Raw genomic sequence first — 21648 nt, forward strand, 5'->3', positions numbered from 1 at the left:
ACTGAGTCCAGCTGGCTAATTCTAGATATACGTATATCTTTTCACCAAAACACAAAACAAAACAAAAAAAACTGAGGGTCTATGTCTATTCATTCCACAAATCTTTATCAAGCACCTGCTACAAACTGGGCATTGAACTAGGTGCTGGGAAAACATCAGTGGAGTAAACAGGGTGCTCACATTTTTGGGGGGTGGTGGGAGAGGCACCTCTGTACAGTAAGTCAGGTGATAGAACATGTTATGAAAAAATGTAGCAGAATAAGTGGGAAAGAGACACATAGGGTGGGGTAGACGGGCTGTTTCACACAGGTTAGTAGGGAAGGCCTCTCTGATGACCTTTGAGCAAGAGAGGAAGCTGGTGAATAGCTGGAGTAAGAATGTTCCAAGCAGAAGGCATGGCGAGGGCAAAGGCCCCGAGGCTGGAGTGTGCTGGCTGTGTTAGGATCACCGAAAGGAGGCCAGCGTGGCTGCAGCAGAGGGAGGCAGGGCGGACAAAGTGGTGACAAAGGAGATCAGAGGGTGGCAGGGGACTGGGTTATTTAGCAGCTGGCATGCCATGGTAAGGACTTGGGATTTCTACCCTGAGTGTGGTACAGACCCCTGGAAGGTTAGGAGTGGAGTAGAGGAGGCACATGATCTGACTCAGGCTTCAACAGGACCTCTCTGATGGCTGGGCAGAGAACTGACTGTAAAGGGGACACAGTGGCCTGGGGAGGCCAGTCAGGAGCTGCTATTGCAATAGCCTGGGCAAGAGACGGTGCTGGCCTGGGCCAGGGAGGTGGCAGGAGAGGTGATACCAAGTGGTTGGATCTGGATCTATATTGAAGGGTGGGCTGATGGGGAGTGCGGAGGGGTTAGATACAGGCTTAGAGGAAGAGAGGACCCAAGGATGCCTGCTGGGTCTTTAACTTGAGCAATGGAAGGGTAGAGGTGGCAAAGACTGGGCAAAGTTAGGGTAGGTGAAGAGAGAAAATCAGGAGTGTGGATTGGGATACACTCCTCAATTTTTTTTTTTTTTTTTTTGAGATGCAGTTTTGCTCTTGTTGCCTAGGCTGGAGTGCAGTGGCACAATCTTGGCTTCTTCACCTCCCAGGTTCAGGTGATTCTCCTGCCTCAGCCTCCTGAGTAACTGGGATTACAGGCATCCACTACCATGCCCAGCTAATTTTTGTATTTTTAGTAGAGATGGGGTTTCACCATGTTGGCCAGTCTGGTCTCAAACTGCTGACCTCAGATGATCTGCCTGCCTCAGCCTCGAAAAGTGCTGGAATTACAGGCGAGAGCCACCACGCCTGGCTACATTCCCTAATTTTAAGAAAAAAATTTTAAAAATGTTTATTAAAACATTGGATGTGGTGGCATGCCTGTATTCCCAGCTACTCAGGAGGCTGAGGTGAGAGGTTAGCTTGAGCGTAGAAGTTCAAGACTGCAGTGAGCTAGGATTGTACCACTGCATTCCAGCCTGGGTGACACGGTGCAACCCTGTCTCTAGAAAACAAATAAAAGCTACCAAGTGTGTTGGCTCACACCTGTAATCCAAGCACTTTGGAGGCCAAGGCTGGTGGATTACCTGAAGTCGGGAGTTCAAGATCAGCCTGACCAACTTAAAATAAAAGAAAAGCAATAAACATCCTGAGTGAGACCCTGAGAAAATCTGAGTCAGAGAACGAGGTAAGTTGTGTTTGGACTCCTTACTACAAAAACTAAGACAGAATAAACGTGTTGTCTTAAGCTGCTCATTTTGGGGTAATTTGTTATGCCCCAAACATGTAATAGGTAACTAGTACATGTTACATCTCTACAAACATGTCTCTACCACGGTAACCACCCCAAAACGTATCCTGGCCGGGTATGGTGGCTTATGCCTATAATCTCAGCAATCTGGGAAGCCAAAGTGGGAGGATTGCCTGAAGCCAGGAGTTCAGGACCAGCCTCGGCAACATAGGGAGACCCCGTGTTGTATTTAAAAAACAACAACAAAAAGAGTTGTGTGTAGGGGAAGATCTGTTTCCAAGCTCCCTCATGGGACTGTTGGTAGGATTCCATTCCTCACAGGCTCTTGGCTGGCAACCTCTGATCCTGGCGGTATGAGCCTTTCCGTAAGGATACTCTCAACATGGCAGCCAGCTTCCCTCAGAGGGCACACAGCACTGATGTCATCATCTTTCTGTAACCTAACCTTGGAAAGGACACCCCATTGCTTTTGCTATGTTCTCTTTGCTAGAAGAGGCTCACTGGGTCATGCCCACATCTCAGAAGAGGCACTGAGTGTGAACGTCAGTTGGCAGGGATCTTCGGGAACCGTGTTAGAGCTTCCATGATGTCTACCACATGAAGGAAGTGACTGCATAAGCAAAGCCAGGGTTGGGGGAGAGGTCCAGGCTGAAGGTACCTATGGGGCTTAGTGATGGGTCTGGACCAGGTAAGCTGGGAGCCAGTGAGACAGAGAAGGACCGAGCCGGGGTACTCCAGTGTTTGGAGGTCAGGAAGATGAGGAGAGGTCAGCAAAGGAGACGGAGCAGAAGGGGCTAGTGTGGCAGGAGAAGGATGGAGACGGAGGCACAGGGGCCGCCAGAGAAACCTGTTGGCAGGAGAGAGGGATCAGCAGTCGAAGGCCACTGCAGGACAGGTAAGCAAAGGCGGAGAACTGACCACCGGCTTGAGCAGTGTGGAGATCGCCTTGACAAGAGCAGTCCCAGTGGGGTGGAGGAAGTGAAACCCAACTGGATGGGTTCTAGAGAGAACAGGAGACCAGGAAGTGAAGGCAGAGGCAACCATGCTTTGGAAGAGTCTTAGTAGTGAGAATAGTACAACCTTGCATTTGAGCGTCTTCAGCTTTCTCAACTCAAGTAACTCTCGGTTGAGCTGATTCCTGGAACTCTGCTTTTCCCTACACTTCAACACACAGGTTTCCTCAGTGTTGCCCAGTCCACCTCCCACCCCAGCAACCTCAACCGGGATGGTTCAGAACCCAGAAGTCGGCCCATGTTTTATATTTTGTGTTTCTGGTACTAGCAAGTCACAATCAGACAAGATATGCCTTGTGAGACTGGGGCAGAGACACACACATTAGCTCCCAGTCATTAGCTGGAAGCTCGGTAAATCCAAACAGCTACCATTAGAGGATCTGGTTTAGAGGGCTAACAGTGCTAAGCAAAAGCTTATTACTGACTGCCATCTTGTGGTCATTTGGGGAACTGGCCTAGGTTCAAATCAGGGTGGTGGGAAGAGTTGAGTGGATTGCAGGATAGGACCTGGCACTAAGGGTTCAGGAAAAGCGAACTGCTCTCGTTACGCTCATAGTTTGGAGGAGTATGGCCAAAACAAACAAACATGTCTCTTGACTTCACTCCCGACACTTTTCAAGGGAAAAGAAGCTACCCTAAAAGGAGGTGCCTCCTTTTTATCTTGGGAAAAGTAAAACTGAATCAGGGAGCCAAGTAAGACTTTCATGTAGGAAGTCAGATGATGAGACGCAAGTCCTGCTTTTGCGACTATGTGACCTTGATCTTATCACTGAAGCCCGGTGAGCCTCAGTTTCATCAAACCGTAAAATAGGAGCATTAGGGTGAAGACGGCACAAGTGGTGAATGTGAACAGCTCTCAGGAAAAGTGGCGTTCCTAGTTCCAGGTAGTGGCCTACCAGCTCTCAACACTGGGGTGTGTTGCTTTTCAATAGTATCTCTCAACTAGGGGCAATTTTGCCCCAGCCCCACCCCACCCCAGGGGATATTTGACAATGCCTGAAGATATCTTTTGGGGTTCTTTTTGGTTTTCAAAGTGTTGAGCCTGTGTTTTTGTTTTTGTTTTGAGATGGAGTCTTGCTCTGTGGCCCAAGCTGGAATGTAGTGGCGCAATCTCAGCTCACTGCAACCTCCACCTCCTGGGTTCAAGCGATTCTCCTGCCTCAGCCTCCTGAGTAGCTGGGACTACAGGCACCTGCCACTATAGCAGGCTAATTTTTGTATTTTTAGTACAGGCAGGGTTTCACTATGTTGGCGAGGCTGGTCTCGAACTCCTGACCTCAAGTGATCCACCCACCTTGGCCTGCCAAAGTGCTGGGATTCCAGATGTGAGCCACCTCACCCAGCCAATCCTGTTTTACTATCTGAGTTGAAAACTAGAGAATCCACCAGCCCAGGAGGAAATGGGTGGGCTTAATCCCCTGAAGGTATTTTTGGTCGTGACAGCATGGGGGACAGCCAGATGCTCCCAGCAAATAGTGGGTAAAGATCAGGGAAGTTGCTAAACATTCTACAGTGCAAAGGACAGCCCCCCACAGGACAGAATTATCCAGCCCAGAATGTCAATAATGCTTCAGCTGAGAAATCCTGGCGGTCTTTTTTTTTTTTTTTTAATAAAGACAGGGTTTCACCATGTTGGCCAGGCTGGTCTCAAACTCCCGACCTCAGGTGATCTGCCCGCCTTGCATGGTTGGCTCCAGACTAGCCTATCAGCCCAGTACAGTGGCTCACGCCTGTAATCCAAGCCTCCAAAATGCTTGGATTACAGGCGTGAGCCACCACACCCGGCTCTGGCACTTTCTTAAATGAGGATTCTTCTTGCTACGTTATTGTGAACCAACATGAGGAATTGCTTTCTGAAAAGTGTGAGGGAAGCAGGGTGAGGCATGACTCTGGAAAGGGGTCTTTTCAGTGGTTACTGTAGGAGTAAAGTGAATCTTCAGAAGGCTGTGCTCTCCAATAGGGTAGTTTTTTGTTTTTTGTTTTTTTCTTTTTTGAGACCGAGTTTCACTCTTGTTGGCCAGGCTGGAGTGCAATGGTGTGATCTCAGCCTACTGCAACCTCCGCCTCCTGGGTTCAAGTGATTCTCCTGCTTCAGCCTCCCAAGTAACTGGGATTACAGGCACCTGCCGCCATGCACAGCTAATTTTTGTATTTTTAGTAGAGGCGGGGTTTCACCCTGCTGGCCAGGCTGGTCTCGAACTCCTGTCCTCAAGTGATCCACCCACCTCAGCCTCCCAAAGTGCTGGGATTACAGGCGTGAGCCACTGTACTGGGCTGATAGGCTAGTCTGGAGCCAACCATGCATAGTTATTGAAACAGAAATTTGCCAAAATGGAAGAAAATTTAAAATTTGGTTAAATTACCGGGTTGTAATAGTCACATTCTAAGTGCGCAGTTGCCACATATGGCTAGTGGCCAGCACAGATAGAGAACATTTCCATCAGCACAGGAAGTTCTGTTGGGCAATGCTGCTCCAAAGGACTCAGCAGAACGGGCATCTGTGGGCCAACCCATAAAGGAAAAACTAGAAACTAAGGAAGTGCAGAGGAGAGGGGACTGTGAGAGGCAAAAACAGACACCAGTGAGATGGTTAAGTAAACACAAGGCCGCATATATCATTAACTGCTAAAACAAGTCACACCACACATCTGCACAATAATTGATCCACACAACCCGCCCTCTCCCAAGGATCATTCCACAGTGCATAAAACTCAAAAGCCCTGACAAACCAAGCAGCATCAACAGAAGACTGGCGGGGCAGGGAGGGTTCCATTGCTGAGGAGCACGTTCCCTCCCACCTTTCCCGGCAGGGGTCAGTTTCACTTCCGGTGCAACATTCTCCGAGGGACAGGTAGTCTTAAGTTCACTGCACTGGTGGAGGGGGGCCTGTGGTGGGCTATCTTGTTCACAGGTGGGGGCTCCTTGTAAAGGCTGTACGCGTGCTTGAAGATGAAGGGCAGACAGAAAAAGTGCAGGACCGTGTGTGAGATTTGGAAGATCAAGTACAAGTGACTCAGCTGCTTGAACTGATCTCTGATGATACTGTTGAGGAGCAGGACTATGGAGAAGTTGATGAGCTCATAAGTGATGATCCACATGGCATAGATCAGCAGCCCCGGGAAGATATTATTATAGATACAGTAAAGGAGGAAGCAGCTGACGACGATGGTGGTGAGGGAGAGGGCAGTGCTGATCTTAGCCCTGTGGAACAGGATCCAAGTGACTAGCTTCAACTCTGAGTCCATGTAGATGCTGAATTTGTCCATGTAGATGCTGAACACAGAGCCAATGCGTGTAGTCCGATTCAGGTCAAAGATGAAGAACTGGATGGTGTTGAGGACAGAGAGTATGCCCACCACGAGGGAAACCATCCAGGCATTCATTTTATACTTGTTTTACCAGAGCACCTCCTGCAGGAAGAAAATCATGCAGACATGTGACAAGACGGCAGAGCTAGCCTGAGATATAAATAGGAGCGCTAACAGGCAATGGGCTGGAAGTTAAGGGACATGGGGGCTGGCCCCTGCTCTGACCTAACTAGCTAGATGTGACCACATCATCAGGAAATGGATATATCCCTGGCCTGACTCTCTCCTAAGTACCTTCCAGTTCTGCTGTTCCAGCTCCAGCTTTGCTTTAAAGCGGCAGAGAATGCTCCTATTGATGATGTAGGTTTGTGGGAACCCAGAGGCTCCTGTGTTGGGAATAAGGATGGTACAAACTTCATCTGGGGAGTTTGCTTCTCTGAAGTCAGAAAACTCATGGCTCCTCAAAGACTTGGAATCGTCCGTGACATCCCCTGGCCCCACTACTCTTTCCTTCCAAGCCCTTAGAATTTCCCTGCTTCGTTCCCTGGGCATGGCCCAGCCTTGTCCCAAGTCACAGGTTTGGCCAGCAGGAGTGGAATGGGTGGAGGTTTATGGATCCAGGCAAGACTTACTGTCTTCTATGGCCAGGGCCAAGATGCCTTAATGATGAGCCACTGTTGTGCTGGTGAAGGCTCAGCAGGCAGACCTCCAGCTGCAACCTAGGTTAGACCTGAACTCTAGAGGTCAGCTCAAGGTAAGAGGCAGGAACCTGGTGCCCAGGCAGACCCTGCTGAGAGAATGTTGATAACAGAGGGCCCAAGGCTGAGGTAGGCTGGGCCCCAGCACAGGCCTTCCTCCACAATCTGAATCTGTTTCTTACTGGCTCCCAATTCAGAGGACTCCCAAGCAAACTTCTCTCCTCTTCATTCACCACACTGGCGAGCTACCTCTTTTGTGGGGCAAAGGAAGGGGCACAATCACACATGAGCAGAAGACAGGGCTGTCCTCTGGCTGACCAGTTTCCAATGGGGGACAGCTTGTCAGAAGCCTGACTTGGCCTTTCTCTGAGATGACCATATGGTTTGGTAAGGGCCTGCTCTCTCTGCTTCCAAGACGGTTCCTTGTTCCAATGGGGGACAGCTTGTTGGAAACTTCCTTCCCTCCTTCCTTCCTTCCTTCCTTCTCTCCCTCCCTCCCTCCCTCCCTCCCTCCCTCCCTCCCTCCCTCCCTCCCTCCCTCCCTCCTTCCTTCCTTCCTTCCTTCCTTCCTTCCTTCCTTCCTTCCTTCCTTCCTTCTTTCCTTCATTCCTTTCCTCCTTCCCTCCCTTCTCTTTCCTTCTCTTTCTTTCTTTCTTTCTTTCTTTCTTTCTTTCTTTCTTTCCTTCTTTCTCTCTCTGTCTCTCTCTCTCTTCAGAATCTTGCTTTGTCACTCAGGCTGGAGTGCAGTGGTATGATCTTGGCTCACTGCAACCTCCGCCTCCCAGGTTCAAGCGGTTCTCCTGCCTCAGCCTCCCAAGTAGCTGCAATAACAGGCATGCACCATCATGCCCAGCTAATTTTTTTTTATTTTTAGAAGAGACAGGGTTTCACCAAGTTGGCCAGGCTGGTCTTGAACTCCTGACCTCAAGTGATCTGCCCACCTCAGCCTCCCAAAGTGCTGGGATTACAGTCATGAGCCACCATGGCCGGCCATCTCCAGAACTTTTTCATCATCCCCATCAAAGATTCTGTATCCATTAAACATCAACTCCCCATTCCCCTCTTCCCCTGGTCCCTGCTATCCATTTCTTGCCGTCTCTATGAATTTGACTGCTCTAGGTGCCTGATATAAGTGGAATCATACAACGTTTGTCCTTTGGTATCTGGCTTACTTTACCTAGCATAATGTTTTCCAGATTCATCTCAAATTTCTTATACTTTATTCCCCACCATCCTCCCAACCCCGTGTGACTCCAGATCTCCAGATACACAAACCTCTTTGTGCTCCCTAGAACCTGGAGGGACCCAGGAGGGAGACAGTGTGTTATCCAGTAGATAGCTGCGCTGATACCTCCCCATCTGCATAACAAAACCTCATCTCTGCCCGGTGCACAGGGCAGCTTCCAGAGCAGCCACTACCCATGGGGTGTTTGCCTGAATTATCCAAAAATAGTGCCCCGAACCACAGTTTTATTCCTTTGCTCTATGTCCATGCTGCAAGTTTCAAGGAAATGTCTATATCAACTCCACTGGTTCCACAGCTCTGCTGCCCCAGCCTTGGTCCCCACCCTTGGCACCTCTCTCCTGGGTCACTATAATAACGACCTGACTTCTCTTTCTGTTGCAGCCTCCGGTACATTCTATTCATTCAACACTCACACAGCAAACATCTATTGAGTACCTACTAGGTGCTGGGGGCTGAGCTTTGTACTGGAGATAGACAGGTAAATATGCTCGTGTGGAAGCTGGACAAATTAAAAAACAAATAAAAAAATTTTTTAATTAAGAAAAAAGAAAATTCATGATGGGCGGATCACAAGGTCAGGAGTTCAAGACCAGCCTGGCCAACATGGTGAAACCCCATCTCTACTAAAAATATAAAAATTAGCTGGGCATGGTAGCATGCATCTGTAATCTCAGCTACTCAGGAGGCTGAGGCAGGAGAACTGCTTGAACCCGGGAGGCGGAGGTTGCAGTGAACCGAGATCATGCCACTGCACTCCAGCCTGGGCTACAGAGCAAGACTCCATCTCAAAAAGAAAAGAAAAAGGAAAACAGGAAGCTTACAATGCAGTGTGATAAATGTGGTAAAGAAAGAGATGGCTCAGTGTTGTCAAGATGTAACAACAAGAGAGATGAAAATCATTGGATGAGAAGCAGGGGCGGCTTTCTGGAGGTGGCAATAGCTGAGCTTGGTTCTTTTTTGTTTTGTTTTGTTTTGTTGTTGTTGTTTATTTTTTAGCCTTTTTCTTAGCTGAGCTTTGGCTCTTTTTTTTTTTTTTTTTTTTTTGCTCTTGTTACCCAGGCTGGAGTGCAGTGATGCGATCTCGGCTCACCGCAACCTCTGCCTCCTGGGTTCAGGCAATTCTCCTGCCTCAGGCTCCTGAGTATCTGGGATTACAGGCACGCGTCACCATGCCCAGCTAAATTTTTTCTGTATTTTTAATAGAGACAAGGTTTCACCATGTTGACCAGGATGGTCTCAATCTCTTGACCTTGTGATCCACCCTCCTCGGCCTCCCAAAGTGCTGGGATTACAGGCATAAGCCATCGCGCCTGGCCCTTTTTTTTTTAAAGACAGGGTTTCACCATGTTGGTCAGGCAGGTCTTGAACTCCCGGCCTCAGATGATCTGCCCACCTTGGCCTCCAAAATGCTTGGATTACAGACATGAGCCACCACACCCGGCCTGAGCCTGGGTTTTAAAGGACAAGGGCATTAACTAAGCAGAAAAGGGAGGGCCTTCACCACCAGCAAAGGGCACAACATCCAGGTAGGCACAGGGACAGGCAACAGCCATTTTGGAAACAGCAAGTTTGGCATGCCTTGAGCAGAGGGGAAACCTGTATAGGTTGGCAGGGGCCAGATCAGGAAGGGTCCTTACCCACTACCAGCCATGTGGATGTTTCTCTGAAAGGCAAAGGAGAGGGTCTTCAGGGTGTGTGTGTGTGTGTGTGTGTGAGAGAGAGAGAGAGAGAGAGAGAGAGGAGAGAGAGAGAGGAGAGAGAGAGAGAGAGACAAGCAGGCAGACATAACCAGATTTGCTATTTATTTATTTATGAGACAAGGTCTCACTCTGTTGCCCAGGCTGGAGTGCAGTGGCGCAATTGCGACTCACTGCAACCTCCACACCCAAGTTCAAGCGATTCTCCTGCTTCAACCTCCCAAGAAGCTGAAATTACAGGTGCCCGCCACCATGCCCACCTAATTTTTGTAGTTTTAGTAGAGAAGGGGTCTCACCATGTTGGCCAGGCTGGTCTTGAACTCCTGACCTCCACTGGTCTGCCCGCTTTGGCCTCCAAAAGTGTTAGGATTACAGGCGTGAGTCACTGTGCCTGGCCATATTTGCATTTTAGAAAAATCTTTCTTGCTGCTTTGAGGGCCATGGGTCAGAAAGGGAGCAAAGGTGGAGGTAGGCAGAGCAGTTGAGAGGCTACGGAAGGAAATGAGATGAAGCAAGGCAGCAGAGGGATGTTGGGGGACAGATTTGGGGTCCAGGGCTGTGGGAGAAGGAGTCTGGATGAGCACCTGGATGGAAGACAGCCCATCCACCGAGGTGAGGAGCACAGGGACAGAAGCGCACTTAGGATGGGAGTGGGGAAGACAGTGATGAGGATGGCTTGGCAAATGGTAACTGCAATGGTTTGACTGTTTGTCCCTCCAAAATTCATGTTAAAACTTAATCCCTAATGCAACAGCATTAAAATAAGGGGCCTTGAGGAGGTGATTAAATCATAAGAGCAGAGCCCTCATGAATGGATAAGCGACCTTATAAGGGGACAGGAGGGAACTAGCTAGTTTCTTTTGCTTCTCCATCCCTTCTGCCATGTAAGGACAGTGTTTCTGCCTTCTGGAGGACGCAGAAACAAGGAACCGTCTTGGAAGCAGAGAGAGCAGGCCCTTACCAAACCATATGGTCATCTCAGAGAAAGGCCAAGTCAGGCTTCCGACAAGCTGTCCCCCATTGGAAACTGGTCAGCCAGAGGACAGCCCTGTCTTCTGCTCATGTGTGATTGTGCCCCTTCCTTTGCCCCACAAAAGAGGTAGCTCGCCAGTGTGGTGAATGAAGAGGAGAGAGGTTTGCTCGGGAGTCCTCTGAATTGGGAGCCAGTAAGAAGGAGATTCAGATTGTGGAGGAAGGCCTGTGCTGGGGCCCAGCCTACCTCAGCCTTGGGCCCTCTGTTATCAACATTCTCTCAGCAGGGTCTGCCTGGGCACCAGGTTCCTGCCCCCTGCCTTGAGCTGACATCTATAGAGTTCACGTTGACTCTCACTTTTTAAAATCAGATCATTGATTTTCTTGAACAGATACTTCACCTGTTGCATGCCACTGGGGACATTTCCAGAGGCCTTACAGATTTGTTTGTTTTAAAAATAATTTTCAACAGTTTCACTGGGGAGCAGTTCCATGGATTTCCTTGTGCTGTCATACTGGAAGTTGAACTTCCTATAATGTTTGGTGACATCAATTTAGCCTTTTAAAAAAATGCAATGTATGTCCATTAAGTGGACATACAATTGGATGGGAAGAAAGGAGAAGGGCAATAGGGTGAGAAGTTTTATAATTTACCTCAGCATGACTATTAGCTGAGGCAGGAGAATTGCTTGAACCTGGGTGGCAGAGGTTGCAGTGAGCTGAGATCTCACCACTACACTCCAGTTTGGCGACAGAGCAAGACTTCGTTTTAAAAAAAAAAATCTGCCAGGCATAGTGGCACACTTCTGTAATTCCAGCTACTTAGAAGGCTGAGGTGGGAGGATTGCTTAAATCAAGGAGATGGAAATTGCAGTAAACCAAGATCATGTCACCGCACTTCAGTGTGCATGATAGAACGAGGCCTTGTCTCAAAAAATAAAATAAAACAAATTTTAAAAATAAATGGACCAGGCACAGTGGCTCACACCTGTAACTCCAGCACTTTGGGAGGCTGAGGCATGAGGATTGCTTGAGCCCAGGAGTTCATGATTTTGTTCATTATAAATTACTCAGTCTTGAGTATTCTGTTATGGCAGTACAGATTAAGACAGCCTAGAGTAGCTAAAATAAGATTAAGGAATGTGATTTAAAGAATTATTTATTATAATCAAAACAGGACGACATTGGCATAAAGAGAGACATATAGATTAGTGGCACAGAATGGAGTCAATAATTGGGTATACATGTATCCATAAAGTCAATTCAGTGGAGAAAGAATAATCTCTTCAACAACTGATGGTGAAATAATTGGAGATCCAAGCGCAAAAATGTGAAATTTGATCCATATCTCTCATACACACATAAAAAAAGAGCTCAAAATGGATTATAGACCTAAATATAAAACAGAAAAATATGAATTCTAGAAGAAAATAGGAGAAAACTTTTGTGACCTTGGGTTAGGCAAGGATTCCTTAGACATCATAACCAAAATTATGGTCCATAAAATAACAAATGGATAGCCAGGCACGGTGGCTCATGCCTATAATTTCAGCATTTTGGGAGGCTGAGGCGGGCAGATCACCTGAGGTCAGGAGTTCAAGACCAAACTGACCAACATGGAGAAACCTGGCCTCTACTAAAAATACAAAATGACCTGGGCGTGATGGTGGGCGCCTGTAATCCCAGCTACTCGGGAAGCTGAGGCAGGACAATCACTTGAGCCTGGGAGGCGGAGGTTGCGGTGAGCCGAGATCGCGTCATTGCACTCCAGCCTGGGCAACAAGAGTAAAACTCCGCCTCTAAATAAATAAATATAATAATAGCAAATTGATAAATTGGACTTCATTGAAATTAAAAATCTCTGCTCTTCAAAGGACACAGGTGAAAGAATGAAAAGAAAAGGCACAAACTGGAAAATAATATTTACAAATCATATATCTGATAAAAGATTTGTATCCAGGAAATATAATGAACTCCCAAAACTCAACAATAAAAAAAAACCAGCTAGCCTAATTTTTAGAAATGGGCAAAAGATTTGAACAGATACCTTACCAAAGAAGATATAAGGATGCTGAGTAAGCACATGAAGGATTGCCTGACAATGATATAATACTATATACTATTAGAATAGCTCGGCCAGGCATGGTGGCACATGCTTGTAATCCAAGCACTTTGGGGTGCCAAGGCAGGCGGATCACCTGAGATCAGGAGTTTGAGACCAGGCTGGCCAACATGATAAAATCCCATCTCTACTAAAAATACATGAAAACTAGCTGGGCATGATGGCTCACACCTGCAATCCCAGCTATTCAGAAGGCGGAGGTTGCAGTGGGCAAAGATTGCGCCACTGCACTCCACCCTGGGTAATAGAGTGAGATTTGGTCTCAAAAAAAAAAAAAAAGTAGACTAGCTTTAATGAAAAATGACCATCTGTATTAAGTGCTGGTGAAGAGGTAGAGGAACTAGAATTTCATATACTGCCAGTGGAAATATAAAACGGTATAGCCACTCTGGAAAAAAAATGCCAGCATCTTAAAAAATTAAAATGATATTTACCTAAGATAAATGAAAGCATAAATCTATTCAAAGTCTTGTATACAAATGTTTACAGTGTTCTTATTCATAATTACTAAAAACTGCAAACTACTAGATGCCCTTCAATGGGCAAAGGAATAAACAAACTGCAGTACATTCCTGCCATGACATACCACTCAGCAATAAGAAGAATGAATGATCAATACACAGTGCAACATGGACGAATCTCAAAGGCATTATGCTGAGTGAAAGAAGCCAGACTGAAACAGGGTACATGCTGTATTATCCCATTTATGTAAAGTTCTAGAAAATGCAAACTAATATATAGTGACAGCAAATCAGTTCCTGGTGACGGTGGAGGTGGTGTGGACAGAGACAGGAGTCAGGGATACACGGAAGCTGGAAGGTGATATATATGTTTATGAACTTAATTGTGGTGAAATGGGGTCTTTCTGTGTTACCCAGGCTGGCCTCAAACTCCTGGGCTCAAGCAATTCTCCTGCCTTAGCCTCTCAAGTAGCTGGGACCATAGGTGCAACCCACCATACCCAGCCCTAGTATCATCATACCCCTCAACCTCATCCATTTATTTGACTTGCCTAGCTTTCTCTGGAAGGCCTTAGAATTCTAGACTCTTGCTTTAGAAATCTCATTTCACTTGATAATGCAAATGTGAAACTCTCTGTAACATGGAAACATTAAATTTTTTCCCCCCTGTATTCCTGTTTGTGACTTTTAAAATCTCATTACTGGGTCATTTTTTTCCTACAGTTTTTTTTCTCATATATATATATACATCAAGATATATACAAAGTCAGTATTAAATTGTTTTAATTTTGCAAATTAAAATATTTACTTCACAAGGATATCAGTGAAATGAGAAAATGATAAAAAACGTTTAGGCCGGGCACAGTGGCTCATGCCTGTAATCCCAGAACCTTGAGAGGCCAAGGCCGGTGGATCACCTGAGGTCAGGAGTTTGAGACCAGCCTGGCCAACATGGTGAAACCCCATCTCTACTGAAAATGCAAAACTAGCCGGGCTTGGTGACACATGCCTGTAATCCCAGCTTCTCGGGAGTCTGAGGCAGGAGAATCACTTGAACACAGGAGGTGGAGTTGCAAAGAGCCAAGGTCATGCCGTTGCACTCCAGCCTGGGCAACAAGAGTGAAACTCCATCTTAAAAAAATAATAATAAGGCAAGGTGCAGTGGCTCACGCCTGTAATCCCAGCACTTTGGGAAGCCGAGGCAGGTGGATCACCTGAGGTCAGGAGTTTGAGACCAGCCTGACCAATATAGGAGGATAAGATAATTGCTTGAACCCAGGAGGCAGAGATTGCAGTGAGCCGAGATTGTGCTACTGTACTCCAGCTTCGGCGACAGAGAGAGACTTTGTCTCAAAAGTAAAAATGATGATAATAATAGGCCGGGCGCGGTGGCTCACGCCTGTAATCCCAGCACTTTGGGAGGCCGAGGCGGGTGGATCACGAGGTCAAGAGATCGAGACCATCCTGGTTGACATGGTGAAACCCCGTCTCTACTAAAAAATATCCAAAAAAAAATTAGCTGGGCATGGTGGCGTGTGCCTGTAATCCCAGTTACTCAGGAGGCTGAGGCAGGAGAATTGCCTGAACCCAGGAGGCGGAGGTTGCGGTGAGCCGAGATCGCGCCATTGCACTCCAGCCTGGGTAACAAGAGCGAAACTCCGTCTAAAAAAAAAAAAAAAAAAAAAAAAAAATGATGATAATAATAAACATTTAGTAAAAGCTTACTTTGTGCCAGGCACTGTATTAGAGTTTCACAACAGTCTTGAGGATAGCCGTAATTGTATGTATTTATTTCCTTGTTGATAGTTTCAAGAGGGGGATGTATTTGTATTATTTATGCATTCAGACACCCAGATAAAGATTTATTTTATTATTGTTATTATTTTCTTACACATTGCTACAAAGACTTGTCCAACCAGATAAAGATTTTTAACTGTCAGGAGAAGATCCATCCATAGTTACTAACAACTATTTAGAATTTAGCTCCAACTCAACTGAACAGAGTAAGCCCTTACTCTGTGGGAGGTCACTCTTCAACTGGACTTTGGAAAATCTGACTCATCTCCCTAACAACTTTCAGTTCCACTAGTAACTTCATTAGATTCATTTTATTATTTGGCTCATTCGAAGTTACAGCCATCTATAGACTTAATTTCTAGTACTTTTCCTTAATGTGCTGACTCTGCAGTTGGCTGTTGATTTGTTTTCTATTGCTGCCGTAACAAATTACCACCAATTGAGTGGCTTAAAACAACAGAGTTACAATGGTATCTCAGTTCTGTGGGTCACCAGTCCCAGTTGCCTCGATACTCCACTTGTGGTTTCTCTGCTCCAGGTTTCACAAGGTAGAAATGGAGGTATCCTGGGTTAGCAGGACCGTTCTTGGGAGATACTGGGAAGAATCCCCTTCCGGGCTCATTCAGGTTGTTGGCTGAATTCAGTTCCTTGCATTTGCACTTCCTTGCAGGCTATTAGCTGAGGGCCACCCGTGGCTTCTAGAGGCCTCCTTCCAGGTCTGGCTCCTGGGCACTCAGGGCCAGCAGCGGGGCATCAAGTCCTCCCGCTTGGAATCTCTTTGACTTCTCCTTCTGCCACAATTTGCTGCCTCTAACTGAAGAAAGTTCTCTCCATTTATGGGTTTGTGTGGTGAGATTGGGCCCACTTGGACAATCCACGATTATCTCTTTACCTTTAGGTCCTTCACCTTAATTGCATCTGCGAAGTCCCTTTTGTCATACTCACAGGTGTGATACCAGGGGGCAAAGGTCATAAGGGCTGTTATGGGCTGAATTGTGCCCTCCACAGCAGGGGATTTCAATATTCTATTGACATCCTAACCCCCAACACTGCAGAATGTAACTGTATTTAAAGACAGGGTCTTTAAAGAGATAATTAAGTTAAAATTAAGTCATCAGTGTCAGACCTAATCTGACATGATCTTATAAGAAGAGAAGATTAGCTGGGCCTGGTGACTCACACCTGTAATCTCAGCACTTTGGGAGGCTGAGGCAGGTGGATCACAAGTTTAGGAGATTGAGACCTTCTTGGCCAACTTGGTGAAACCCTGTCTCTTCTAAAAATAAAAAAATTAGCTGGGTGTCATGGCATGTGCCTGTAGTTCCAGCTACTCCTGAGGCAGGAGAAGCACTTGAACTCGGGAGGTGGAGGTTGCAGTGAGTCAAGATCGAGCCATTGCACTCCAGCCTGGTGACAGAGCGAGACTCCGTTTTAAAAAAAAAAAAGAGAAGGTTAGGACACAGACACAGACAGAGTGATGACCATGTGAAAACATAGGGAAGTGAGAGTGGCCATCTACAAAATAAGGAAAGAAGCTTCAAAAAAACAAAAAAACAAAAAAATCCCGACCCTACTGACACCTTGATCTCAGAATTCTAGAATTGTGAGAAAATTAATTTCTGCTGTTTAAGCCACTCCATGTTATGGCAGCCCCAGCAAACTAATACAGGGGCCAAAATTCTGCTTAGCATAGTTAAGCAGAACAGCCTTTGAAGTCTTTGGACCTGGGTAAATTGTCTCTCTACGACTGAGCAGTTATCTTACAAAAATTGAGTTAATTTTTTTGAAAAGGATTTTAACAATGATTTTTCTTTTCAATGAAAACTAAATAACAACAAAAAAGGCTTTTTTTTAATTTCGTTTATTTTAATTTTTATTTATTTTCTTTTTTGAGATGGAGTCTCACTCTGTCACCCAGGCTGGAGTACAGTGGCATGATCTCTGTTCACTGCAACCTCTACCTCCCGGCCTCAAGCGATTCTCCTGCCTCAGCCTTGAAAGTAGCTGGGATTACAGGTGCAAGCCATCATGCCTGGCTAATTTTTTTTTTTTTTTTTTTGTATAGTAGAGACGGGGTTTCACCATGTTGGCCAGGCTGGTCTTGAACTCCTGACCTCAAGTGATCCACCTGCCTCAGCCTCCCAAAGTGCTGGGATTACAAGCGTGAGTGATTGCGCCTGGCCTCCGTTTAATTTTTAAGAAATCAACAGAAAGCTCATGATGCCTGGGTGTTTTATTATTTATTTATTTCTTTGGAGTCTCACTCTGTTGCCCAGACTGGAGTGCAGTGGTGCAATCTCGGCTCACTGAAACCTCTGCCTCCTGGGTTCAAGCGATTCTCCTGCCTCAGCCTCCTGAGTAACTGGGATTACAGGAGTGTACCACCACGTCCAGCTAATTTTTGTATTTTTAGTAGAGATGGGATTTCTCCATGTTGATCAGGCTGGTCTTGAACTCCTGACCTAGTGATTCACCCACCTCAGCCTCCCAAAGTGCTGGGATTCCAGGTGCCCAGCTTATCTTTTATGTGTGTGCGTGTGCGCGCGCGCGCGTGTGTGTGTGTGTGTGTGTGTAGAGAGAGAGAAATGTACAGCTTTTTTTTTTTTTTTTTTTCAGGAAATGGGTTGCTCTGCTCTTGGATATTCTTCCCACTTTCGGACCATCATTCTTCCTCAGATCCCTGCATCCTAGATCTTCTTGACTGTATGGCAAAAAAAGAAAAAAGAAAAAAATTATAGAATCTGAGTCCCTAGCCCAGACTTACTGAAATCAGAATCTCTGGAGGTGGGACTCAGGCAAAAATCTCAAGTTACATGAACCAAATTACCTGCTTTCTTCCTACCTTAAACTGGGCAGCAGAAGGAAAAGTCACCTTATGAGGTATTTTCTTTTTTGCTTGTGTAAGTCTTTCGTGGAGGGGGAGAGAGGAGTGAAATGGAATTTATTCTTAACTCTGGGCTAATATATTTGATTAATGGTACAAAAGGACGCCTTGTTCAAAAAAAAAAAAATAGAATTTTCCCAAATTGAGGCAAATAGAATTAGAGATCACAAACAGAATACATGCTGAAATAGCGAAAGTCAGAACTTTCTACCACAAGGCTCCTGCCCATCATGGATTTTCTATATACTTTTCCCAAACCTCCAAGGATAATCTAGACTGAAGGGGTTTATACCCTATTAATGGCCAGTTTGACTGGCTCTAAACACTGCTGGGAAATCCTATTACCCTTCTCTGGTTAACTTCCTCTCCTGTTCTCTGCAACAGCTAGTCCAAACCTCTGGTCGCAGATCTACAAACCCCATTTCCACACACACATTCCCTTCCTCTGTCACAAAGAGGAAGTATCTTTCCTCCTCTACCGTGTTATCTCTGTTCCAGAGCCCGTGCTCCTGCCCTCCCTGGACCTTCCATTTATCATTTCAGTTGATCAGTCCTTATCTCTTCAAACATCTTCTCTTGACTTCTAAGGCCAAATTCACCGTATTTTTCTCTCACCTCTCTGGCAACTCTTTCTCAAACTCCTTTGTTAGCTTCCTTCTGCTTCTTTCTAAAAGCTAGTCTCCCTCAGTGCACAAACCAAGACACTTTATACTCTCTTCTTTGCTAACCTCCCTGTGGTTCCACTGCCATCAACACTGAGAACAAAGGCCATGCCCACCACGCTGATGACTCCCAATCCAATCTGGTTTTCAGTTTGGAGCTTCAGTCAACATATTCAACTAGAATGCCTCCATTTGGGAACTCTTTTGGGGCTGCTCAAACCAAAATGTGCCAGATGCCCACCCCCACCTGCTGTTTGTCCAGTCTTTATTATTTAAGTAAATATGAACACTCTTCTACCCATTTCCCCATGTACCTTCCTCTTGCTCATCCTCTTGCTCATCCAAAACTCACTAAGCTCCGTTAACTCTCCTTCCCACTGGTCTCTTGAATCAGTATTTTCCTGATCCATCTTAGTCCATTCATGCTACATGACATAACACCACAGACTGGGTAATTTATACACAACAGAAATTTATTTCTCACAGTTCTGGAGGCCAAGAAGTCCGAGATTAAGGCACCAGCAGGGCTGGCTTTCCCTGCTTTCAGGTGGCATCTTGCTGCTGCAGGCTCACATGGGAGAAGGTGGAAAGGTAAGAGGCAGCTCTCTGAATCCTCTTTTACAAGGGCATTAATCTCATTCACAAAGGTAGAGCCCTTACGCCTTAATCATTTCCCAAAGGCTCCACCTCTTACTACCATCACACTGGGGTTTAAGTGCCAACCTGTGAATTTTGGAGGGACATATACATTCAAATCATAGCACCATCTCCACTGCTATCATGGTCCAAAAGCCATCGCATCTCCTTCAGAAAATTAACAATACAGATGGTCCCTGACTTAAATGGTTTGACTTAAATTTTTTCTTCTTTAGAATGGAGCAAAAGTGATATGCATTCAGTAAAAACAATGCCTTGAGTACCCATACAGCCATTCTGTTTTTCACTTTCAGTATAGTCATTCAATAAACTACATGAGATATTCAACACATTATTATAAAATACACTTTGTATTAAATGATTTTGCCCAATTATAGATTAATGTAAGTGTTCATAGCATATTTAAGGTAAGCTAGGCTAAGTTATGTTTTGTACATTAGGTGTATTAAATGCTTTTTTTTCTTTTCTTTTCTTTTTTGTTTTGAGACAGAGTCTCACTCTGTCGCCCAGGCTAGAGTGCAGTGGTGCGATCTCAGCTCACTGCAACCTCCACCTCCCATATTCAAGTGATTCTCCTGCCTCAGCCTCCTGAGTAGCTGGGATTACAGGCATGCGCCACCACACCCAGCTAATATTTGTATTTTTAGTAGAGGCGGGGTTTCTCCATGTTGGCCAGGCTGGTCTCAAACTCCTGAGCTCACATGATCTGCTTGCCTTGGCCTCCCAAAGTGCTGGGATTACAGGCATGAGCCACCATGCCCGGCCACTTACACGCATTTTTGACTTAACAATAATTTCAATTTATGATGGATTTATTGGGACATAACCTCATCATAAGTTGAGGAGTACCTGTGCTTACGAAGTTGTAACCTTGATATAGCCACTAGTGATGATACAGTTAAGAGTTTGGGAGGAAAGGGAGTAAGCGTGTGTCTAGAGGACAGGAAGTCCACATCTGGCCAGATGTGGAGGCTTGTGCTTGTAGTCCCAGTTAGGCAGGAGAATTACTGGAACCTGGGAGGCAGAGGTTGCAGTGAGCAGAGATTGTGCACCTAGCCAACAGAGTGAGATTCCATCTCAAAAAAGAAAGAAAGAAAGAAAAGAAAAGAAATATAGAAATATTGGTATACACAAATAATTTTGAGATAAAGTGGTAAATAGGAGAGGAAATAGAATTGAAAGTGGTTACCTGTGAAAAGTATGAATAGGGATAAGGTTGGAGGAAAAGAGGTATGCTGGTTTTATTATAAGGCTTACATACTAATATTACACATACATGCACAATTTTAATATGAATAACTTTATGAAAACATAATTATTTTATGAATTCCTAATAAATCCAGATCATTAAATAAATCCCACTGACTTACCCTTATGGTGGTGTGGCTTTTCAAAAAATACAGTATCTTCCTAGCTGCAGAAATGGTTAAAGCTGGCAACGAGGAAGGACAGCTGGATAACTGTCGTGCTCTAAACCAAGAGCTAAAAGCATTATCATGAGAAGTAGCTGGGGATAGGACAAAGCTTTTTTTAATCTATGAAATTTTTTGGAGACGATATATTACTTCAAATACTACACAATTGGAAGTGATTCCAATTCCATCTCGGAATGTTGGCAACATTTTAAATTGTTTTAAATTAAAGATATCCGAATTACACCACTTACCCTGCTATAACAGAACACCACAGACTGGGTAATATATAAAGAACACAGATGTATTTCTTATGGTTCTGGAGGCTGGGAAATCCAAGATCAAGGCACTGGTGTTGATGTCTGGTGAGGGCTGCTCTCTGCTTGCAAGATGATGATGCCTTGTTGCTCACATAGAGGAAGACAGAAGGGCAAAGGACCTAAACTAGTTCCCTCTAGTCCTTTTATAAAGCACCAACCCCTGTTTGAAAGAACCCTCATGACTTAATCCCTTCCCCTAAGTCCCTATCTCTTAATACCACCACAGTGGAGATTAAGTTTCAACCCATGAATTTTGGAGGGTTAAACACATTCAAGCCATAGCAGTATCTTCATGAAGAGTTTAAAATATTCACGCCATAAAAATAAAGCTAGATAAATAAAAATTATTAACATAACAAAACATTGTAAAAGAAAGCGATTTTTATTCTTTCATCTCACTTTAATATCATGGTGTTTGAACTAAAAAAAAAGTATGTAATGTTTATTTTATTTATTTATTTTTTAATTCTTTTTTTTGAGACGGAGTCTCACTCTTATTGCCCAGGCTGGAGTGCAATGGTGCAATCTCAGCTCACCACAACCTCCGCCTCCTGGGTTCAAGTGATTCTCCTGCCTCAACCTCCCATGTGGCTGGGATTACAGGTGCCTGCTATCATAGCCAGCTAATTTTTTGTATTTTTAGTAGATACCACGTTTCACTATGT

General features: G+C 45.3%; 1 protein-coding gene across 1 annotated transcript; it reads right to left on the minus strand.

The window, feature by feature from the left end:
* Window positions 1–5420: 5420 nt before the first annotated feature.
* LOC100392038 (transmembrane protein 217B) lies at window positions 5421–6809 on the minus strand. The gene is made up of 2 exons (XM_035295511.3): window positions 6688–6809; window positions 5421–6157 (listed from the first exon to the last, which is right to left on the minus strand). The coding sequence occupies exon 2, from the start codon at window positions 6128–6130 to the stop codon at window positions 5567–5569; it is 564 nt and encodes a 187-aa protein (XP_035151402.2). The 5' UTR covers window positions 6131–6157; window positions 6688–6809; the 3' UTR covers window positions 5421–5566.
* Window positions 6810–21648: the final 14839 nt, after the last annotated feature.

Source organism: Callithrix jacchus, chromosome 4, assembly GCF_049354715.1.
Source record: "Callithrix jacchus isolate 240 chromosome 4, calJac240_pri, whole genome shotgun sequence".
Lineage (NCBI taxonomy): Eukaryota > Metazoa > Chordata > Mammalia > Primates > Cebidae > Callithrix > Callithrix jacchus.

What these genes read in the sequence shown, in the direction of transcription:
- LOC100392038 (XM_035295511.3), bottom strand. Translation starts at nt 6,130, where the DNA reads ATGAATGCCTGGATGGTTTCCCTCGTGGTGGGCATACTCTCTGTCCTC.